The following is a 21,043-nucleotide window of genomic DNA, read 5'->3' on the forward strand; positions in this document are numbered from 1 at the left end:
TGTGGACAAATGTTTTCAATTCTCCTGGGTATATCCAAGGAAGAGAACTGCTATGTTATACAGTAACTCAATGTTTAAACTTTTGAGGAACTGCCAGCACCATTTGTTGGAAAAACGATTCTCTCCTATTCTCTTGGCTTAACTTTTAGACTCCAAATTTCTCTTTATGATAGTCAAATTTAGGAGTCCATAAGATCTAGAAATGCTTCCTATAGACTCAGTTTTTAAAGACAAACCTGTGGAATTCTAAGGTGATTTTCATAAATAAATTCAAAGACTACTTATACTATTAGGGAATTATGAAAACATCAGAGACACACAGAAACACTTTGTAATCAAAAGATAAAACCAGTATTAAATAAACTAGCTATGTGTGAAAAAGAGTATACACTATACATGATTCATTGTTCAAAGAAAACTGCTTATATCTAAATAAAGTTCTGTTGAGTGACAGCCAACTAAAAAAATGGCCAGTTTAAAAAAGAATGTTTCTGTAAGGGTTAAATATAAAAGCCTAAAGGGAACCGCTATTCAAGAGGCCATCAACATAAAAATGGCCAGCAAGTTTACATAAACTATAAGCTCCGAAGAATGAATTCACTGATGCAGAATGGGCTACATGCTGTCTTCTATTTGAGCCTGAGACACAGCTAGAGCCCTACCATCTAATGGTTAACTTGGAGATAGCACTCAATATGCACGAAGTTATTAAGAATTTTCTTTTAAAAAAAATGCACACATATATGAATACGTATTATTTTAATAGACTTTTTTATTTAAAAAGATGAACAAATAGGTTTATATTATTCTGCAGTTAAGGGAACTGATGGCCATCACAAGAGTGATGTATTTTCAAAGACTTGAATTTAAATGGAAAGAAATTAGGCAAGGGTCTGAAATATTGAGTTTTTAATTCTATAAGTAGATGACCTTGGGCACATCACTCCTGAGTCTCAATTTCATCACCTGTGAAATGAGGTTACCATCCTCTATCTGTTGTAACTTAACTTGTCAGGACTTAATAACATAATCATAGATTAAAATGCTTGTAAGAGTGCCTGGGAGATAGTAGTAGGCACTTATTAATTTCCTGTTATTTTAAAAACAGTAACCTCACCTTACATACACAATCCTTGTTATCTTGGCTGTGTATTTCTCCAATATACTACTGTATGGACTTTTTTGCAAAGAGTGGGTCTTGGTAAAATGAACTAGATAAATACTCGCATGTTTTACTTACAAGGACAGGAGTGATGCTAGCTCTTGTCAGCATCTGTTTTACAAGTCTGTATCTATCATAGAGAGGTTTAACAATATGCCTTTCTTCCCTGGTCACCTGAAGCAAGAAAAACGGAAATCACCTAGTTATCTGAAATCTAAAATTTCTAAAATATTAGGCAATATGACTTTCCCTCCAATTTTTAAAAAGTTATTTTAAATAGGCAGGTAATCATCCAAATGTAGGAAACAATGCTCTATGAAACAGCTCGAAGATGTGGGCCACAAAAGTGATTCATGTTCTTTTAAGACAGGAAATCAAATCTTTTCATCAAGAGAAACATTACCGGCCTTCCATGTTGACTTTCATAATAAAGAAGACTTTTCTGGAGAGAAGTTTTCTCTTCTACCAAATGATCTTTTGTCATTTTCTAGAATTAAAAAAAAAAAAACCCTCCCATTAGCCACATCATTCCCTTCAGCAATGTAAGTAATTTGGTTGAAAGGATCAGCCCTTAGGTTAATAAGAACACATCTTTTCCTTATGGATTTGTAGGCAACGCTTTTCAGTCTCCTAGAGAATCTGATCTTCTAGTAACTAGGTACCAATTCCCTCTGGTGGTTTGATTTATATTTTATCTGAATAAGTTATGAACACAAGAGCTTAGTGACCTTGGGTTAGTTACCTTCTTTTCGTTCAATATCCTAATCTGTAAATGGGGATAACATCACCTATCTCATAGGGCTTCCCATGTGGCTTAGCTGATAAAGAAACTGCCTGCAATGTGGGAGACCTGGGTTCAATCCCTGGGTTGGGAATATACCCTGGAAAAGGGAAAGGCTATCCACTCCAGTATTCTGGCCTGGAGAATTCCATGGACTGTATAGCCCATGGGGTCTCCAAGAGTCGGACACGACTGAGCAACTTTCACTTTCACCTCTCTCACTTTCACCTACCTCATAGAATTCCAATGAGGACTAAACAAGTTAATACATTGTAAAGGCATTTACACAGTGCCTTCTCAGCATACAATAAACAAAATAAATGCCTATTATCTTAATTTTGCACATAATCTTTTATTAGCATTATAATTTTGTTGTGTGTGAGCACATATTCAAAATGCATGCATACACAAGTATAGATCTTATAACTTGGTATTTCTCCTAAACTATTAAGAAAATTTGGTACTAGTATAGTGGAAAGCTCCTGAAAAGAGCTCAACAATATCGATTTGTGACCCTAGACTTCTACGCTATGATTTCTGCTCCCCTTCACCCGGCATTTTTTTAATACTGAAAATAAGATACTCTTCTGACATTTTTTAGTACTCCAATGGTAGTAGGCAGGAGCCCCAAATTTATCTGTCCATAACCCCCTCTCCCTCTGTTTGACAGCATGACCTTTAACATACCAATGAACCAATGTTCCACAGACTATACTTTAAATCAAACAAACTCTCCAGTTACTCTCTGTTGTTGTTTAGCCGCTAAGCCATGTCTGACTCTCTTGTGACCCATGGACTGTAGCCCACCAGGCTCCTCTGTCCATGGGATTTTCCAGGCAAGAATACTGGAGTGGGTTGCCAAGTCCTCCTCCACAGATCTTCCCAACCCGGGGATCAAACCCACATCTCCTGCATTGCAGGCAGATTTTTTTTATCACTGAGCCACCAGGGAAGCCTTCCAGTTACTACCAGGAGTGGTTACATCGACCCTGTTTACCACCAGAATGAAAATAAGAGGTAAAAATAAAAAATTCAGAGGATACGTACTTTCTATAACAAGAATTTTATATTAAGTACATTGAGTAGCGTAAACTTTGTAAAACACTGATTACAACCTCAAGTTTAAATCTTAAACCTAGGAGAATGAATCTGAATAAAGCTCCTGCTGCTACTGCTAAGTCACTTCAGTTGTGTCCAACTCTGTGCAACCCCACAGACGGCAGCCCACCAGGCTCCCTTGTCCCTGGGATTCTCCAGGCAAAAACACTGGAGTGGGTTGCCATTTCCTTCTCCAATCAAAATCATTTATAGGAAAGGGAGTGGGGAGGAGAGGAGGTTGGTATAACATAAAAGCAAAACCAAGAAAAACTGGGGAGGGCAGCTACTAGAATTTCTAAGCCAGCTCTGTTTGAAGGGAGAAAGACTCTAATATTGAGACCATGAGGTGTACTCTGTTGTCAAGAGGGGTGCACATCAAGATTCATCACTAAAAGTTCACCTCAAGCAATCTACCTCTGCACTCTTTCAGCAAACTTCATCTGATAAATGATCTTGGGTGCCAAGTGCCTTGACCAGGACTACCCTAGGCAATGCGTTTTGTATACTGTGTCATTTTAATGGACATAATCACAGTCACATGGCTACTGAAGGGATTCACTGGAAGAATGCACAGTCAGAAACTGGCATAATAAGCTAAGAGTTTAATACATGCAACTACTAAGATACAAGACCAAGATTCAAACTCAGGTATATCAAACACACTCATCTTGCTAACTGATTCCAATGTAAGTGAACAGATCACATTCAAGTTTTTTTAGTTTTATTATTGTGACTCAGGCACTTATGTTGTGCTGATAAAAACATTTTTCTTAACTGCAAACTTGTTGACTCAGGGCAGCAGATTACCTAGACATCATTATGCCTCTATCTCAATTATTTTATTTCAGTGATTCTAAAGGCTAGCCTGGGCAAAAACCACAGCTCAAGATTACTTTGATATCTTCTGGAAGACACCTCTCGACACGTTTTTCTTTGAGTCTTTTCAGAATAAGTTCAAGTGTTGCTTCCTTAGATGGCTTCTTCTCCTTGTGAATGACCTTGGAGTCATCTTCATTCTCTTCATCTTCATGGTCTAGAGAAGAGCCAAAGCTTTTTGGAAGAGTGTTACTACGTGGACGTGTCTGAGGTACAAATTCTCCATCAGAAGTTTTGTGTTTTGCATCTACGTTTTAAAATCAAGAGGATAAATCAGTACCACTGATTTTAGCTAAAATTCAACTAAATCAAAAGAGACGCAAGACATACAAGAGGAAAGTATACATCGACAACACACAGGCTCAGGTATTTCAAGATCACATGAAATATTTAAATTATATATATACCAGGAGAACTGTATGATTTTTCTTTCAACCAATATTCATACAATGCCTACTAGAGTAAGATGCTCTGATGAGCGTAACAGCAGTAAACAAACAGACATGGTCTCTGTTGTCATATACTCAGGAAGTAAAAAATAAAAACTAAGTAATTAGATTCATAAAATAATTTCAGTGAGTGCTAAGTGCTATAAAGAAGATAAAACAGAATGATGTCACAATGTTAAAGAGACATGCTTTTTGAAAGAGCAGCTCCTTTGGATGGAACTGATAAAGAAGGCCTTTCTGAGATGGTGACATCCTAGCTGAACAAGGAATAAAAAGGGACTAACCTAGTATAGAAGATTTAGGGGAAGAACATTTCTGCTCAGTTGAGGCAACAGCCAAGCCAATGTTCTTAAACCATGACATATTTTAAAAAACAGAAAATAAGGAAAAGTGATAAAATGGGGGGAAAGGGCAGAGTATAAAAAGCCTTGAAAGCCAGCAAAGGGTTTGAACTTTGTTCTAAGTGGAAAAGGAAGCCCACTGAAGAGCTATAAATAAGACAGTACATAGTTTTTTAATAAAAAATAATTCTGGATGCAGAGAATGCACTTACTGTAGGACAGTAAGAGTGAAAGAAAACTGGGAAATTAGGAGGCTAATAATTTAATAACACTCATTAGTAATACATTAAAAGTAGTGATTTTCATTTATGGTTGGAAACTGGTGTTAAATGAGAAAATTTTTTACAGAATTGTAAAGGAAAATTCTAAATAGGTAGGAGAACTTAATTAACCATAAGAATGTAAATAAACTTAAATGACAACAGGGACTCAGTCTTGTTCACCGCTACAACCTCAGATGTCTTCAAGTACTTGGTACTTATAGACATTAAAATTTTTGTTTTATAAATTCAAATGAGTAAACCAAATGTGATACTCCATCTTATACATCCACACTTGGTACAGATAATTCTTTAAGTACTAACAATCATTAAAAAGCATATTCACTAAATACCCACAAAGTAAATATATCTTAGCAACTGCTATACTGGGCTGACACCCAGTAACACAAGACCCAGTTTTTGATTCAACACAACTTATAATTTAGTCTTTGTAGTATAAATGATTGATGATTAGATATTCTCAATCTTAGATGAAATACCCATCAAAAATTCTTAATACCTACCCAAACTCAAAACTGCTTAATATTTGAAATACTCATACAAACTTCACAATACAATACCATCTAGAGCACCCATCAAAAGACTATTATTAATCAAAGAAGAGGAAAGACATTTGGAAGAATACAATATAGTATTTAAACTTTGATTATAACTAATAAAAAAAATAAGAGAACTTTTATTTTGCCAGTGTTCAAGATTTAAAGTTATCAAAAATTATAACTATAATGCTCAGATATTATTATAAAGAATATTTTAAAATGCAATTATATTGAAAAAATGCCCATTTTATACCTTTAATTTGCTTTCGCAGTTTGGTGAGCTCTGTCATCCATTTTAATACCTTTGGATTGGCTGCTATATCACTGTAGGAGGGCTGAAAAATTAGAAAAACAGAATCACAGATTATGCACTCATCAACCCCTGTCTGTGCTAAGTCCCTCTCTAGGAATTGCCTTTGCCCACATGAGCTGCCTGGCCCAAGGTTACAAACCCCTCCTCCAGAGCAGCTCATATCCATGACTGGTTATATAGGATTAAAAAGGCCTGACTTCTTCATCTTAATTCAGTCAATCCTGAATCATATTAATTCAGCCATCCTAGTTGGAAACACTGTGGAATCAGGCTGAGGCCATGAATGCAACTATATCCCAGGTCTACATTCTCCTCTCAACCATGCTGCCTTACTCCTTACAGCTGCAATTCTCCCTAAACACTCCCTTGGAAATGGCATGCACTGATATCTCTGTCGCAGCATGCTTCCTAGATAATCCAACCTACAACAACTCTACGACTATAAATCTACTCATAGATTGACACTGTTTCTTCATAAAGATAATGTTTTTAAGAAATCTGTTAATACCTCAGTAAAATTAATAAATGAGATCCTAAAAAAAATATAAGAAACAATCATTAAAATCTTTGTGGGTATGCAACGTGGGGTTTTTTGTTGTTGTTATTGTTGGGGTGTTTTTTTGAGTTTTTTTTGCAGCATGCAGTGTGGCATACAGGATCTTAGTCCCCTCACCAGGAATGGAACCCTCACCTCCTTACATGGAAGTGTGGAGTCTTAACCACTGGACCACCAGGAAGTCCCAAAGGTTATTTTAATTTCTGCTCAAATAGTATTTGACAGTGTTCACAGCAGAGAGTTCACTCAATCTTCATTTATCTTACTTTAAGTAGACAGGGCAAGATATTAAGTAAAGCTCTCTCAGAGGAGGGTCTAGCAACTGGCAGAAAGCAGATCTAACTAAACGTCTTCTGACTTCAAGTATAAGACTTTACCTACTTCACATGTTCTAACGATTAAATATCTCACCCCTTCACGCCCACCTCCCCTGGCTACCTGTGGTTTTTGAGGGAGCAGAAATAGCATTAATATAATTTGTCAATGTAAAGTATTTGCCTTAAAATTCAACAAGCTCTTTTCCAACAGGAATACAAAAATTCAGTGGTACAATGGCAAGAATACTAGTCCGGAATCAGAAGGCGGCTGCTGCTGCTGCTGCTGCTGCTGCTGCTGCTGCTGCTAAGTCGCTTTAGTCTCTGTGCGACCCCATAGACGGCAGCCCACCAGGCTCCGCCATCCCTGGGATTCTCCAGGCAAGAATACTGGAGTGGGTTGCCATTTCCTTCTCCAATGCAGGAAAGTGAAAAGTGAAAAGTGACGTTGCTCAGTCATGTCCAACTCCTCGAGACCCCATGGACTGCAGCCCACCAGGCTCCTCCATCCATGGGATTTTCCAGGCAAGAGTACTGGAGTGGGGTGACAAGGAACTATATAATCTCAGATCTATATAAGCGCTATTTTTCTGGACGTCTTAGATTAGTTCTCTCTCCCAGGTAAGAGATGGGAGAATGTCCTCTAAGTTCCAACAGATCTACTTTACAATGGGCAGTGTTACAAACTCACCTTGCCATTTCTTTCCCTTTCAAATTGTTCCTCAAATTGTCTGATTTTTTTCTGAAGTTTCTTGACTAATTGATATGGTGTTCTGTCCTCTCTTTTTTCATCTTTTGAACTAAAGGATGATCTTCGAATCCTGAATTAAAACAAGAGGTGAACACTGTAGTTAAATTTTCAAGTTATCAACACCATCTCTCCTATTACCCTGATAAAACATCACACTATTATCAAGAAGTAAATTTTTTAAGTGCAATTAAACCCCTAACACTGAAGGACAAATGGTAGAAAGAAACTTGAACTACGCTAGAGACCACAAAAAGCTAACACAGTAGCAATGAAAACAATCTGGAATTATTCAAAAGGCGCTTGGGCAAATGCAGATAAAACACAAAGACACCAAGCAGCTTAGAGCTCTTTTGGTGTCCAAACTGTAAAGGAAACGTTTTAACTTTCAGGATCAATTTCAGTCATGAATGAATAAATAAATACATCACGGAAAGATGTCTATTAGAGAGCAAACCTTAACAGACGCTCAAAGAACTCAATTTGGGGGCACTCAAAATAATAAACCACAAAAGCATGCTTCATGAAATTGGGAAGAAAGCTTTCAACTATAGGCCTAGAGGATTAAAATCTCTCAAAGGACCTGGGTATGTGATAGGATTCACTGCCCATAAAAACATAAACATCACTTACCTAGCAAAAGAAAGTGCTTTAGATGAGGAATCCAACATTTCTGGATCATGTAGGAAACGCTGGCTTTGCCCAAAATCTAAACTCCGATGTGATAACACTGGAGGACAGTCTTCTTCCAGGGGGTGATGATTCATTCTTCCAGCTTGTGGAGACAGCTGAGCTTCTCCAGACTCAGAGTCTTCCTGCCAAGACTTAAAAGCAGGAAATGGCTCTGGAAAACAAACATAAAGAATAGTACCATGGGTCTCTTGGTTCTGTATGAAAAAAAGTCACACAGTATCAGCTATATGTTCTTTAAACCATATCATTCTGTAGTGGTTCATATAATATAATATTTATGGGCTCCTAGGATCTTCATACAGCCTACTATTGTTTAAAGTTGTCTGAGCTTCACTTTTTACTTCAGTCCTAATTTCACATAAGGAGTTACACTTTAAATTTCTGAACCCAGTCACAAAGCAAGAAGGGACACTGTCAAGCTCTTCAAAATTATACTAAATGCTATTTTTCCAGTAGGGAAAAGTCTTCATTTAGAAACAGTAAACATTTAACAGTCCTTAATTGGGAATTTAACTGAGCCAAATGCTGCCAGATGAATAAATTGTCCCTCACTGTCAAGTGACTATGTTAAGAAGTGGAAGCTATTCCCCATGCTATTCAGAATACTCAGCAAATGGCTCTTGGACTCCAACAAAAGAATTGTTAGATTTATAAACAAGCAGCTAATTCACCTGACAATACCAGGACTCTAACATTAAACAGAGGTGGTTATTTTCTGCTACAGGATTTCTGTGTATAATACATATTTTAATAATTAAACCCAAAAGTATTAACAACACAAAATTTAACAGCAGTACTCCTTCTTAAGTACATTTATTTTATTGGAGTTATCCTATAAGTTCTCATATGAAGCCATATTGAGGTATCTGATGTCTCTGCACAAATAAGGCTTGATTACATACAGAACACATACAGATAAACACACAACCCACAAATATACTCCAAATACATAATTATCTTCAAGTATCCCCCTTGATTTGGGGAGGGGATAGGGACTTTTCCATCTACACATTAACTTAATATATGACTATAGTGTAAATTTTGATGCTATGGCTTTTAATAGCAAAAATGAGTTAAATATTTTAGGATGCAAAAATTGGCTTGACAGTGTCAAAAAGCAAGAATGACTTTTTTTTTTTGCACAATACCTATGAACTGCTACTAATTTAGTTTAACTTTATGCATTAGCAATTTAAAGCATTACATTTTTTCAGGATAATAAGAACATAATCAACTTCGTTTTTTAAAGCCCAGATCTATCTGATAACTAAAAATTGGGTACATAGCGTGCAATCCCGTAATAAACCCAGCAATAAAGTGATTTTCAAAGCAACCCTTGTACCTGCTTCCCAGAAAATAAGTAACTGGTAATAAACATTTTATGAGAAATCTCCTGTTTTAAGAAAAAGAGGGAACTAACAAAAAACAGTATTTTCTGGGTATCATTTTTAACCCAGAACAGTTTTCCTAATATTTGGGGACAGCAGGAGAAGGGCTAATAAAAAGGCAAACAAAGTGAACCATAAAAAGGCAAAAAAGCTAAACTATGGTGAACCATACTTACCCTCCCCATCTCTCTGCAGATGCATTGTTTTGAAATCAATGAGGGGAAAAGTGATAGGGCATGACGCTAATAAAATGGAAAAAATGGCAAAAAATACTAAAGTGAACACACAGCACAGTCAGAACAAACCATACACATAACTAACACAAAGCCAAAGATACCAAAAACATTTCCCTAAAACCTGTTAGGCATTCTGCTCAAAAACTTTATTCAAAGAAATTACTACTAACCAAACTTTAAAAACAAACACAAACATACATTTCCATTTCAGCAAGCAAGGCAAAAAAATTAAAGTAGTGCTGTTCTATTAAAACTCAAACATAAAACTGAAGAAATGGAAACTTAATCAGGTACTGTGGAAGCTTTTCAGTATAAACAATTTGACAGAAAAATATTTCCCTTAGTTTGCTCTACAAAAAGATTCTACTGTTATCTCATACAAGAGCCAGCAGGTAAGAATCTGAAGATGTCCACTTCCATTAAAAACCAAGACCTTTGGATGGCTACAAATGCATACTGGTGGCAGACATGTGCTACCCATTCACTAACTGCATTTTGCTGACTACCCTTGGAACAATACAAAAACCCAAGACCCATATACTTAGGAAGAATGAGATGGTCCTCCATTTGAAGTCACCCTACTTCTCTGTTAAGAGTCATTTCAAATGGGGTACATCTCTTTTTCCAAGGTATGCAGATCTAAAGTAATTTGGTTTCTTGAGGAAGACTATTATTTTAGAATATCCTAAACTCCCAGTTATGGAAAATCAGTCTCTGTATTGTGGGCACAAGTGGAAGGAGCAACATGGTCTGCTAACAGCCACTCTCCCAAGCACATGCAGAGTTCATGGCTGAGAAGTTCACTCAGGTGTCGACTGCTGTTGGCTCTCTGCAAGTCACTGACCCGTATTCCTGGAAAAGCCAGGAGGAGGTCTATGTGGACTTGTCACAGCTGTTGAGCCAGGGCAGCTCAGACACTGAAAATCAGGGATCAGGAGTACATAGTGACCTTCCCTTCCCTACCACAACAATTTGTAAAGAGTCAGTGGATTCCAACAAGGCAACAAAAGAGAGCCTAGCATCAGGCTCTCTTTAGGGAAGCCCTCAGAAAGCTGAAGCTGGACAGAGAATGTCCTATCTCCTCAGACAATGGAAAACAAATGGTCTTCTATGCTTAAAACTTAAGATCAGGACCCTCAGGCCAAGGACTATAAAGGGCTATTTATCTGCATCCTCCAAAAAGCAACAGCATTAAATACTCTGTCAGAAGCCCAGCTTCATCTTTCAGAGACTCCTTTCCTAACTTTCAGCTCAAAGGATGCTCTGATGACCACCACTCCTTCTCAGTAACTACGCCAGGATGAGTAACTTAAAGGGACATTTGATCTTCATTGCCACCAGAATGCTAATATATCTCTAACCCTGGGGGAGCATCTTCATAAATCCCAAACATCCTGAATAACCCAGAACAAAGTAAATGGAAGATAACTTCCTGATTTAGTCCAAGTTATGACACATAATACACCGCTGGGCCTGCCAAACATCTAGACCAAAAAGGGAGGAGGAGTAGGGATTGAAAGACAGCAGTAAAGATTGGCAGAATGACTTGGCTGGGGCTTTTAAAATATTGGCTATACCTTAAAAATAAATAAAAATGCTCCAACTGTGATCAGGTGTGCAGACTTGAGGTGGCAAAAGGAGCACATGATATTGGCATTGCAATTCCTCATATGTCATTGGCTAACTTGCCAAAGGTGAGATTACGAAGGGATCTTCATTCAAGAGAACAAATATGTAACTTTAAGATTTCTGAGTGGTCTCCTTATCTCTTTACATAGGACAGGATATGATCCAGAAGCCCCCCTGGATCCAAATATGCTTCTTATTTCTACTTCTCAACTGCAACATTTTACTTCAAAGTTTACAAATACACAGCAAAGTTTTTAGAGAATTTTACAAAGGACATCCATATACCAATCCCCTAGATTCTACTACCAACATTTCACTATACTTGCTTCATAACATTTCCATTCCATTAACCATCTTGTTTTCTTCATGGATTTCAAAGTAAACAGTAGATATTCATATACTCCTCCATAAACCCTTCTGCATGCTGATCATTCACTGAAGTTTGGTATTTATTTATAGTTTTTGCTCCTTTTGATTAAAAAAAAAAAACTTACATACAATGAAATGAAGGTCTTAAATACACATCTGTGAGTTTTAACCCATGTGGTTTTGCCTTTTAAGTTAAAATTACTCTCCTTTGTAAAACTTGTTAGGACCCTGCTCCCATACCTTCAAAACCTAACAGAGATACAGGGACATAGTACAATATTTGCTTACAAATACCTCTGAAGATAATTTCTTTTTAAATGTATTTCTGATGATTATAAAGAAAAGGTAGCTGTATTCTAGGCTCTCTATTTAAAGTGGTGAGATCCCTAAACCCTAGCATACTGGACTTTCAAAAACTGGGAGATAGCACCTGATTTGGTTTAACAATTAACAACAGCCTACCCTTGATTTTATTTTCTTTATATTTTAACATCCATCCTCAGAGCTAATGGATAAAAATTAATTCAAATGAGATAACTGCCCCATAATTTCATTAGCGCATTTGAGTAAAAATAGTCACTCACTCTTACATGAATCAAATAAAAACGAATAAGGTTGCTCAGAAAAGGGCAGTAATCTCATTACTGCCTTGGGTAATTTCAGTTACAAATAACATTATCAGGAAAATAATGTGTGTGGGTAAAATTACCTTCCCATTTATCACCATCAGAAACATTCTTCAGATCTAAATGTGGAATTTGGACACATGCTGCTTCCCCTTGAACACCAACACTTTGACTTCCTGGCACTTCTGATTCAGTGTTGGCATTCAAATCACATATCTTGCTACTAGAATCCTGTATTTTAAAATAAAGAATACATTTCACAAACAAGAAGCTTTCCATGCCCTATTTAAAAACAACCAGCTTATGTTCTTGCGTGGTCCTCATGAGTTTACTGTGCCTACATAGGCAACTGTCCCAGTCCCACCATTCAAGACAAAGTTTGGATCCCAAACTGAGGAAATTGTTCTTGCAATCAAAAGTGGCAAATTAGAAAACAAAAGCAAAAACAAACCAAAAGTGGCAAATCAAGTTGCTGCTTGATTGTAAAACAACTGGTAAGAGTATTTGCATTTAAATCTCCTTTAAACCTGTTAAACACAAGAGTCAAAGGCCAGATACCATAACTGGTAGGTTAAACCCAGTCAAACTTCAAAGAACCATAAAGAAAAGTAATTCTTACCAGAATCAAGTGTGACAATTTATCACTGTCAAATGACAAATATTCTTTCCTAAAAATCAAGTAAAGTTATTAGTCTTTTAAGAATAAATTGGTTACTATCACTGCATATTTCTTATCTAGATTCCTCTCTTCCTCATACAGTTAGCATTTACAGTGTGAGAAAAGAAAACGACACCTGCACATATGCCCATTCTTTGGAGCCCTATATCTGAAAAACACACACTACTGAAAATATCCAGAGAATCAGTTCATGTTCAGAAAAATTAAGTACATTCACCACTCCCTTACACATCTACTCCCCAAAATGAAAAACACTTTAAAAGGAAAAATATAATTCACAATAAATAAAAAACAAAAGAAATGAATATATAATGGAAAAGATTCTATAAAATAAGTAATAGTTTTAACCAATTTACTTCATTTTTCCATATTCTGGGACATCTTTTTCCATTTAAAGATTTTTTTTTAAAGTATAGCTATGTCCTAAATTTTAAATCTGATGGTATTCTATTACAATCAAAACAAAGTTACTACTTCTAAACCTCTCCTTCTTCAAAACATAATGGTAACAACATAAAAAGGAAATTTTATAAAATTTCAATTCATTTATTTCCCTATAAAAACTAATCCCTATGTAGAACAAGTGTTAAAGCAAGCTGTCACAAATCATCTCTACCTACTTGACCTCAACAGAATATCTAGTATCACAGTAAGTTATCAATATGCTGACTGTAGGAATGTTCTCCTCCCCAAAGACACTGTGATAATGCAATCTACAGTGATACTCATAGGTGCTGCTCCTCCCCTGCCATAAAAGTGTGCACTCAGAAGACAGGTCTTGATCTAAATGTGGCAAGTCAGCTCCTCATATATATATAATTACCTTGTCTGCTAAACATGAAAAACAAACTAAATTCCCTGGCAAGCAAAGGCTCTCTTTTGCTTAGAGTGGGAACAAATGAGGGAATGAGTTAAATTCTAGCCTAACAGATTAAAAGACCTAATCATCTAAATTTTAGAAACATGAGGGTTAAACAAGCAAAATGTAATCTACCTAACCAAGAAAATCTTTTGGTCTAAAAAGCAGCTTGCTAATCTACACGTAAGTTGAAGAGGAAAGAGCTTTCTCGATAAAGCTTGAGTCCTCACTAGTTGGATCCTTATTGTTCTATCAAATCCAGATGTCATCATTTTGGGGATGCCTGTTAATGCTGTTAATCTTTTATCTTCAGCCCATAGCTCCAATATTCCCTGGGCTGGAAGAGAATCATTCCTGCCTCCTGAAAGGAAGCACAAGGAGCTGCTGTAAGCAGGCAATCTGTGGACCTTCAGTGTAGGGGGATGCTTCAGAGATACGGCTCCAAAGAATTTACTTGCCCTAAGAGAACAGGTTTTCTACTCACAATTAAGAGAGATAACAACATTAATGCAAGTTTACCCTTGCCAACAGGCTACCACCAAATCAGTAACGTTGTATGGGATTTCTCGGTATTAACAGTCTAATCTGCAACTTCATTACTGATGTTTTCAGAAGATCAAACCGTCATTCTTAAGAAAATTATCCACATTTTTTAGCAATGTCTTAACAAATCATAAAAAGAGTAATGATATCCAAAACTTTAAAACATTCTAGAAAGCTTCTGTTCAAAGGGACTCTATCAAGTATCTATGGTGACTAAGGATTCGCTCAGTTGTGTCCGACTCTTTGCAACCCTGTGGACTGTAGCCCACCAGGCTCCTCCGTCCATGGGATTCTCCAGGCAAGAGTACTGGAGTGGGTTGCCATTTTCGTAAAAGACTTATTGCCTAGGGAATGCCCCCTTCCATTACTGCAAGCCAAGGACATAAACAAGCACTAACTGCGTCGGACTGTACTAGGACACACAGAGGAACTGGAATAGGAGTAAAAAATCCCTATATGTTTGTCCAGGCAAATATGTTACAATCTTTCAGTTAGCTGTAGACAGTTCCAAGACTTCTGAATTAACTCACTGAAGCATGTATTCAGAGTATCAATAAACTCCCAAACTGTTCTACAAATCAAGTGAAAAGTTTGAAGTGTTTCCAAGAAGGCAGTGTTCTAATTTCTGAATGTTTTCCAATTTATAACACCTGTCTTAACCTGTATCTACTCTGAATATTTATGGACATTTAGTATGCCTTATGCTGCTGCTGCTGCTCAGTAGCTCAGTCATATCTGACTCTCTGTGACGCCATGGACTGTAACCCACCAGGCTCCTCTGTCCACGGGATTTCCCAGGCAAGAATACTGGAGTGGGTTGCCATTTCCTTCTCCAGGGATCTTCCCAACCCAGGGGTCCAAACTGAGTATCCTGCTTTGGCAGGTGGATTCTTTACCACTGAGCCGTCTGGGAAGCTCTAATATGCTTTATACTTATCATCAAAATAAGATGTTTGGTTTTGTTTGCTCACCTAAAATATATGTTGTAACAGAAAGCTTCATCTAAAAAATTCACCCCAGAATCTGTAAAGAACTCCAATTTTCAAAATGAATAGTTAATTAGCAACAACAAGAAAAAATGCTTACCTCTCAAGACAGTCATCTTCACCATCACCATGGTCACTGCATGGCTCTAACAATATACCTACACACTGACAAAAAGAACACCACTTATTAAGGAGTTCCCATCCCCTTAAAGTTGAGAAGTTTCCAATCCAAATTAGGATATTAGATTATAAATTAGTCAAATGCCCCTCTTTTAACTACTACTTAAAATAGTCTGCAGGTGTTAATGTCCTTTTTTAGAGAGTAATTGACCTTCCTCAAAATTTGAGTTGTGTGTATGGGGGTGCATGTGTATAAAATGAGGACCCTGTTTTTCTTACTACCCTACTGGGCAAGAGCTACTGCTACTACTATCACATTCTTTTTCCTTCCTTAGAATTTTCTCCTCTAAAAATGATGGTCAGTTACTACTCTTTCTCGTCAGCAATGAACATACAAGTTGGTTAACTTCCTAACAGGTAGCAGAGGAGTCACACAGTTCACCAGATCCCTTTATGACATATATTTGAAATAACAACTCTGAAACTCAAAAGCACATGAGAATGCTCCCTAATTTTCCAATGGGCTCTGAGATACCATTCCATGCCTACTCCTCTCTAAAATAAATACCTATCAAGTCTAATACAAATGTCCTGTGCATACTTCAAACTATGTAAACCTTTTAGTGTTTTTGATGATCACCTCAGAAATCAAGATTTGATCTTCCTAGATTAAGAAACTACTACTTGTGCAGTTTTGTTTAATGTGAAAGACAGTCTGTAAAAAGTTATTAAAATACTCTCTTTTTGAATGTATCTCTGTGAAGCTAACTAGCCTCATGCACTTGAAACAAAAGAATCTATAGCAACAGAGAGAATGCAGAAGCACATATGGGAATCCAGCTGACTTCTAAGTCAGACAGTAGCAAGATCGCTAAGTATGTATAACAATGCCATGCCTCAAAATAACTTCTTTTAAAAATAGCTGCTTTTTATTAAGAAAAAAAAGCAATCTTATTTATGTCACCTTGAGTGAGTTTATTATGTTAAGTGAATTAATAAATATTTTAATTGCTCAGTTTTAATTTCTAATATACTAAATACTAATAGACATACCTAGGTACACAAAAGTTTTTTGGGACCCTGAATAATTTAGAGTTCTAGAGTATAAAGAGGTCCTTGGGACCCAAAGTGTATAGAACCACTGATCTAAAAATCAGACTTCAACAACCTCCATGCTCTGGAATATAGCTTTACATTCTTAAATATGAGGGTTTCGGGAACCGTGAAAAACCATTATACAGATTCAATATTTAAAACGAGCCTTTTTGCTTTACTCCACCAAATTCAAGTCCCAGTTCTTTCCTTCTGATGGAAAATAAGACAGTAACAATCACTTATGTGCCTATCTTATGGTTGTTGTCAGAGAATCAAAAGAAAGAGCTTATAAGAAAAACTGTAAAGCTCTATTATAAAGCATACTATTACATGACCAACCCTAACTTAACCTATAATTCTTTTTACTATGAAATAACTGAAATAAAATATGATCACTGATATAACTAATATCCACATATCCTCCACCCAGATTTAGGCAACATAATTCTTAAATAGTGAAAAGTATTAAACAAGATCTCAATTAGGGATAATATAAAAAAATGTAGTGACAACAGCAAAAGCTGACAGCCCAGCAGTGGAAAAGACAGATGAAATTCAGAGTCGAGTGCAGAACTGTGCTCTACACAATATCTCAGGACAAAGAAAAATAAAAGTTATTAGTCATGTTAGAATACAGCCAGTCTTCATTTAACATACAGGAAATATGCAATACTTTCCTTAGAAACTAAAATATACTTCATCACTTAGAAAAATTTTACTTTCTCAGAATTCATTCCAAATAAAATATTTAATCCTTTATACACAAGAAGAAAAAAGCTCTTTTTTCTAAAATATCAGATGACAAAGCAGCCTGTGCTGTCTTCCCTCCCTTCTCCACAAACATCAGAGTCCTCATAAAGGACATCTAAGGCACGCTGGTCTCAATTCAGGAAAGCTAGAGCCCTTTGGTGAAAAAAGGTGGTGGCAATGGCAGCAACAGTGGGAGCAGCAGCTACAGCACAATCATATTGCCAAGGTATTAGGGGCTGTCAGGACTTCCTGACAGGAGCTAATTAAAGACCAGTAATTTCCTTGGTCTCCATCCATTCCTTAGCCATCCACAACGATACTTCCACATGGCTTAGTCGCTCATCCTTCCATCTCCGCTGACCTAGTTTTGCTCAAGTACGGCAGCTACTTCTTTTAGATAAGCTAACTATCCCTGCTTTATTCTACACATTTCATCTGCTTATAAGAAAACTTACTAAAGCATTTTCAACCACCAGATGGCAGAAATAAAGCTACAGAACTTTAGAATCTAAAAATTTGGATTACCCAGAAAAACTTAAAACTGTAGTCTCCAACTTGATTTTATAGTTCAACAGATATAAAAACACATTGGAGCAAAAATCTGCTGTGTGTTAAGCAGAAAAAAACTTTTTAATTAACAACAACTTTCCATTTAAATGAGTGCCAACTCATTATATTTTTCTGTCAGTTAGATTAAATGTGAAAGGTATGTGCTCAGTCATGTCCAATTTTTTGCAACCCCATGGACTGTAACCCGCCAGGCTCTTCTGCCCATAGAATTTCCCTGGCAAGAGTACTGGAGTGGGTTGCCACTTCCTACTCTAGGGGATCTTCCCGACTCAGAGAGCAAACCTGTGTCTCTTATGTCTCCTGCATTGACAGGCAGATTCTTTACCACTGCGCCACCTGGGAAGCCCCATCAGTTAGGTTATGAAGACTTAAAAAAAATGTTTTAATCGAGGTATAGTTTATATACAATATTATATAAGTTTCATATATATAGCACAATGATCCACAATTTTTAAAGGTTTTATAAAAATACATTAAATATTCTTCAATCTAGCCCAATTTCTTTCACTGAATTAATGTGGGCAAAACTGATGAGGTCTCCACAGCAGATGAATCATCAACAAAATGAAAAAATTACCTACAGAATGGGAGAAAATACTTGCAAAATCATGTATCTGGATAAGGAGTTAATCTCCAAAATATAAACAGAACTCATAAAACTCAATAGCAAAAAATAAATAATACAATTAAAAAATGGGCAGAACATCTAAATAGACATTTTCCCAAAAACGAAGTACAGATGGCCAACAAGTACATGAAAAGGTGCTCAACATCACTATCAGGAAAATGCAAATCAAACCCACAGTGAGATACTACCTCACACCCATTAGAATGGCTATCACCAAAAAGACAACACAAAGTAAGTGCCAGTGAGGATGTGGATAAAAAGGAAACCTCGTGTTTTGGAGATGGAAATGTAAATTGGTACAGCCACTAAGGAAAATGGTATGGAGGCTCCTCAAAGAATCAAAAATAGAACTACCATGCTTACTAGCAATTCCATTTCCGGATGTTTATGTGAAGCAAAGAAAAATGCTGCCTCAAAAAGACAGGTGCACCTCCATGTTTACTGCAGGATTATTTACAATAGTCAAGATACAGAAACAACCTAAGTGTCCCTCAATAGATAAACAGCTGAATAATTTTCTGTGTGGGTGTGTATACATGTAACACACACACAATGCAATATTATTCTGCCATTAAAAAAAAAAACCCAGCATCCCCACTTGCAATAACATGGATGGACCTTGAAGGCATTATGACTAAGTGAAATAAGTTAGACAAAGACAAATACCATATGATCTCACTTTTATATGGAATTTTAAGATAAAGTCAAACATCTATATAGAAAACATATCTGGTGGTTGCCAGAGGTGAGGGTTGGTAGTGGGGAAAATGGGTGAAGGTAATCAAAAGGTACAAACTTTCTAGATAAAAAATAAGTAAGATATAGAACTATAACATACATCATCATAACTATAGTTAATAATACTATATTGCATATCTGAAAGCTACTGAGAGTAGATCTTAAAAGACTCATCACAAGAAAAAAAATTTAACTGTGTGGTAATAGATACTAATAACTAGACTTGTGATCATTTCACAATATATACAGGTACTCAATGTTATGCACTTGAAACTACCGTAATATGTCAACTATACCTCAATTTTTTTAATTTTAAAAGAGAGACTGTTTTAAAAAGAGAGACTGATTTAAAAAACAACACATTATTGAATGGTTGTTGCCTGTCAGAGGTATTGAGTATTTCTGTTTAAAAAAAGAAAGTGGAGTCTCATAACAATTCAAGTCAAACTGATAGCTATTTCTTCCTCTTGGTTGTCTGCTAGAGCTTCCCAAATACTTCTGGCCTTCACTTCTGAAAGGAGGTACTTAAATTCCAGCAATTTCTCAGGGTTCAGAAGATATAAATAGGGTTCAGAAGATATAAATAATTGCAAATTTGGCAAGGTGCCAGCCATGAAGGTCTGCTAATCCGGAAATGAACTGCTTTTATGAGAAATTTGGGCTTCCCCAGTGGCTCACCAGTAAAGAATTCGCCTATACTGTGGGAGCCACAGATGTGGGTTCAATCCCTGGGTCAGGAACATCCTCTGCACAGAGACCCACTCCAGTATTCCTGCCTGGAAAATCCCACGGACAGAGGAGCCTGGTAGGCTACAGTCCACAGGGTCGCAAAGAGTCGGACATGACTGAAGCATCTTGGCACGGCACGATATGAGAAATTTACTGATAACATCAGATATTTTGATATGAACTCAAATCAGGCTACTGATTTACCGACACTTTCCACCCTCAAACAGTACAAATTACTATAGAACTTGTTATAACTAAAAACTTAAGAGATCAATCTCATCATATCAATATAAAAATCCTTAAGATTTCCTAAGACCTGATATTTTATATCTGATAAGAGACTTACTCAAAATAGTAAAGAACTTTTAAAACTCAGTAAACAACTCAATCAAAAAATGAACAAGAGACCTGAACTCAGCCAAGATATTCAGATGGCAAAATAAGCATATTTTCAGAAAAGATGCTGAACCCTATGTCATGAGGGAATTGTAAACTGTATCAACGAGATAACACTAGATACCTATTAGCATGGCCAAAATCCCAAACACTGGCAAGGATCATTCACAGTTGATGAAGGAAAGAGAAACAGCCAAATTTATGCAAGCATTTAGTTTATAATAAAATTTATGCAAGCATTTAGCTTATAATAAAGGTATAGAATTTTTTTTTTAAACCTTGCCATGCAGCTTGTTTAAGCATGTTAAGATGCTTATTATAAAATGTTTATAAGATGTTTATCAGGGATTCCCTGGTGGTCTAGTGGTCCCTGGTGGTCCAGATAAAATCCCTGCTCCAGGAAGAGGCCACATGCTTCAGGGCAACTGAGCCCATGAGCCCAAGCTCTAGAGCCTGAGAGCCACAACTACTGAGCCCACACATGGAAACTACTGGAGCCTGTGCACCCTAGAATCCATGCTCTGCAGCAAGAGAAGCCACCGCAAGCAGAA

At 36.7% G+C, this 21,043-nt stretch overlaps 1 protein-coding gene across 15 annotated transcripts in view; it reads right to left on the reverse strand.

The window, feature by feature from the left end:
* Nucleotides 1-21,043, reverse strand: part of FAM13B (family with sequence similarity 13 member B) — a 95,590-nt gene that overhangs the window by 6,604 nt on the left and 67,943 nt on the right. For 6 of the 15 annotated variants that reach the window (XM_024995185.2, XM_024995191.2, XM_024995190.2 and 3 more), the window contains 10 exons: nt 15,567-15,631; nt 13,019-13,067; nt 12,483-12,630; nt 9,716-9,781; nt 8,092-8,302; nt 7,402-7,531; nt 5,781-5,862; nt 3,935-4,164; nt 1,566-1,649; nt 1,241-1,336 (listed from right to left, as the gene is read on the reverse strand). In XM_024995185.2, the coding sequence (XP_024850953.1) occupies nt 1,241-1,336; nt 1,566-1,649; nt 3,935-4,164; nt 5,781-5,862; nt 7,402-7,531; nt 8,092-8,302; nt 9,716-9,781; nt 12,483-12,630; nt 13,019-13,067; nt 15,567-15,631 (1,161 nt within the window). The remainder of the gene's footprint in view (nt 1-1,240; nt 1,337-1,565; nt 1,650-3,934; nt 4,165-5,780; nt 5,863-7,401; nt 7,532-8,091; nt 8,303-9,715; nt 9,782-12,482; nt 12,631-13,018; nt 13,068-15,566; nt 15,632-21,043) is intronic. The other 9 variants (XM_024995194.2, XM_024995189.2, XM_024995199.2 and 6 more) reach the window with 3 other exon arrangements.

Source organism: Bos taurus, chromosome 7 (assembly GCF_002263795.3).
Source record: "Bos taurus isolate L1 Dominette 01449 registration number 42190680 breed Hereford chromosome 7, ARS-UCD2.0, whole genome shotgun sequence".
NCBI classification, from domain to species: domain Eukaryota; kingdom Metazoa; phylum Chordata; class Mammalia; order Artiodactyla; family Bovidae; genus Bos; species Bos taurus.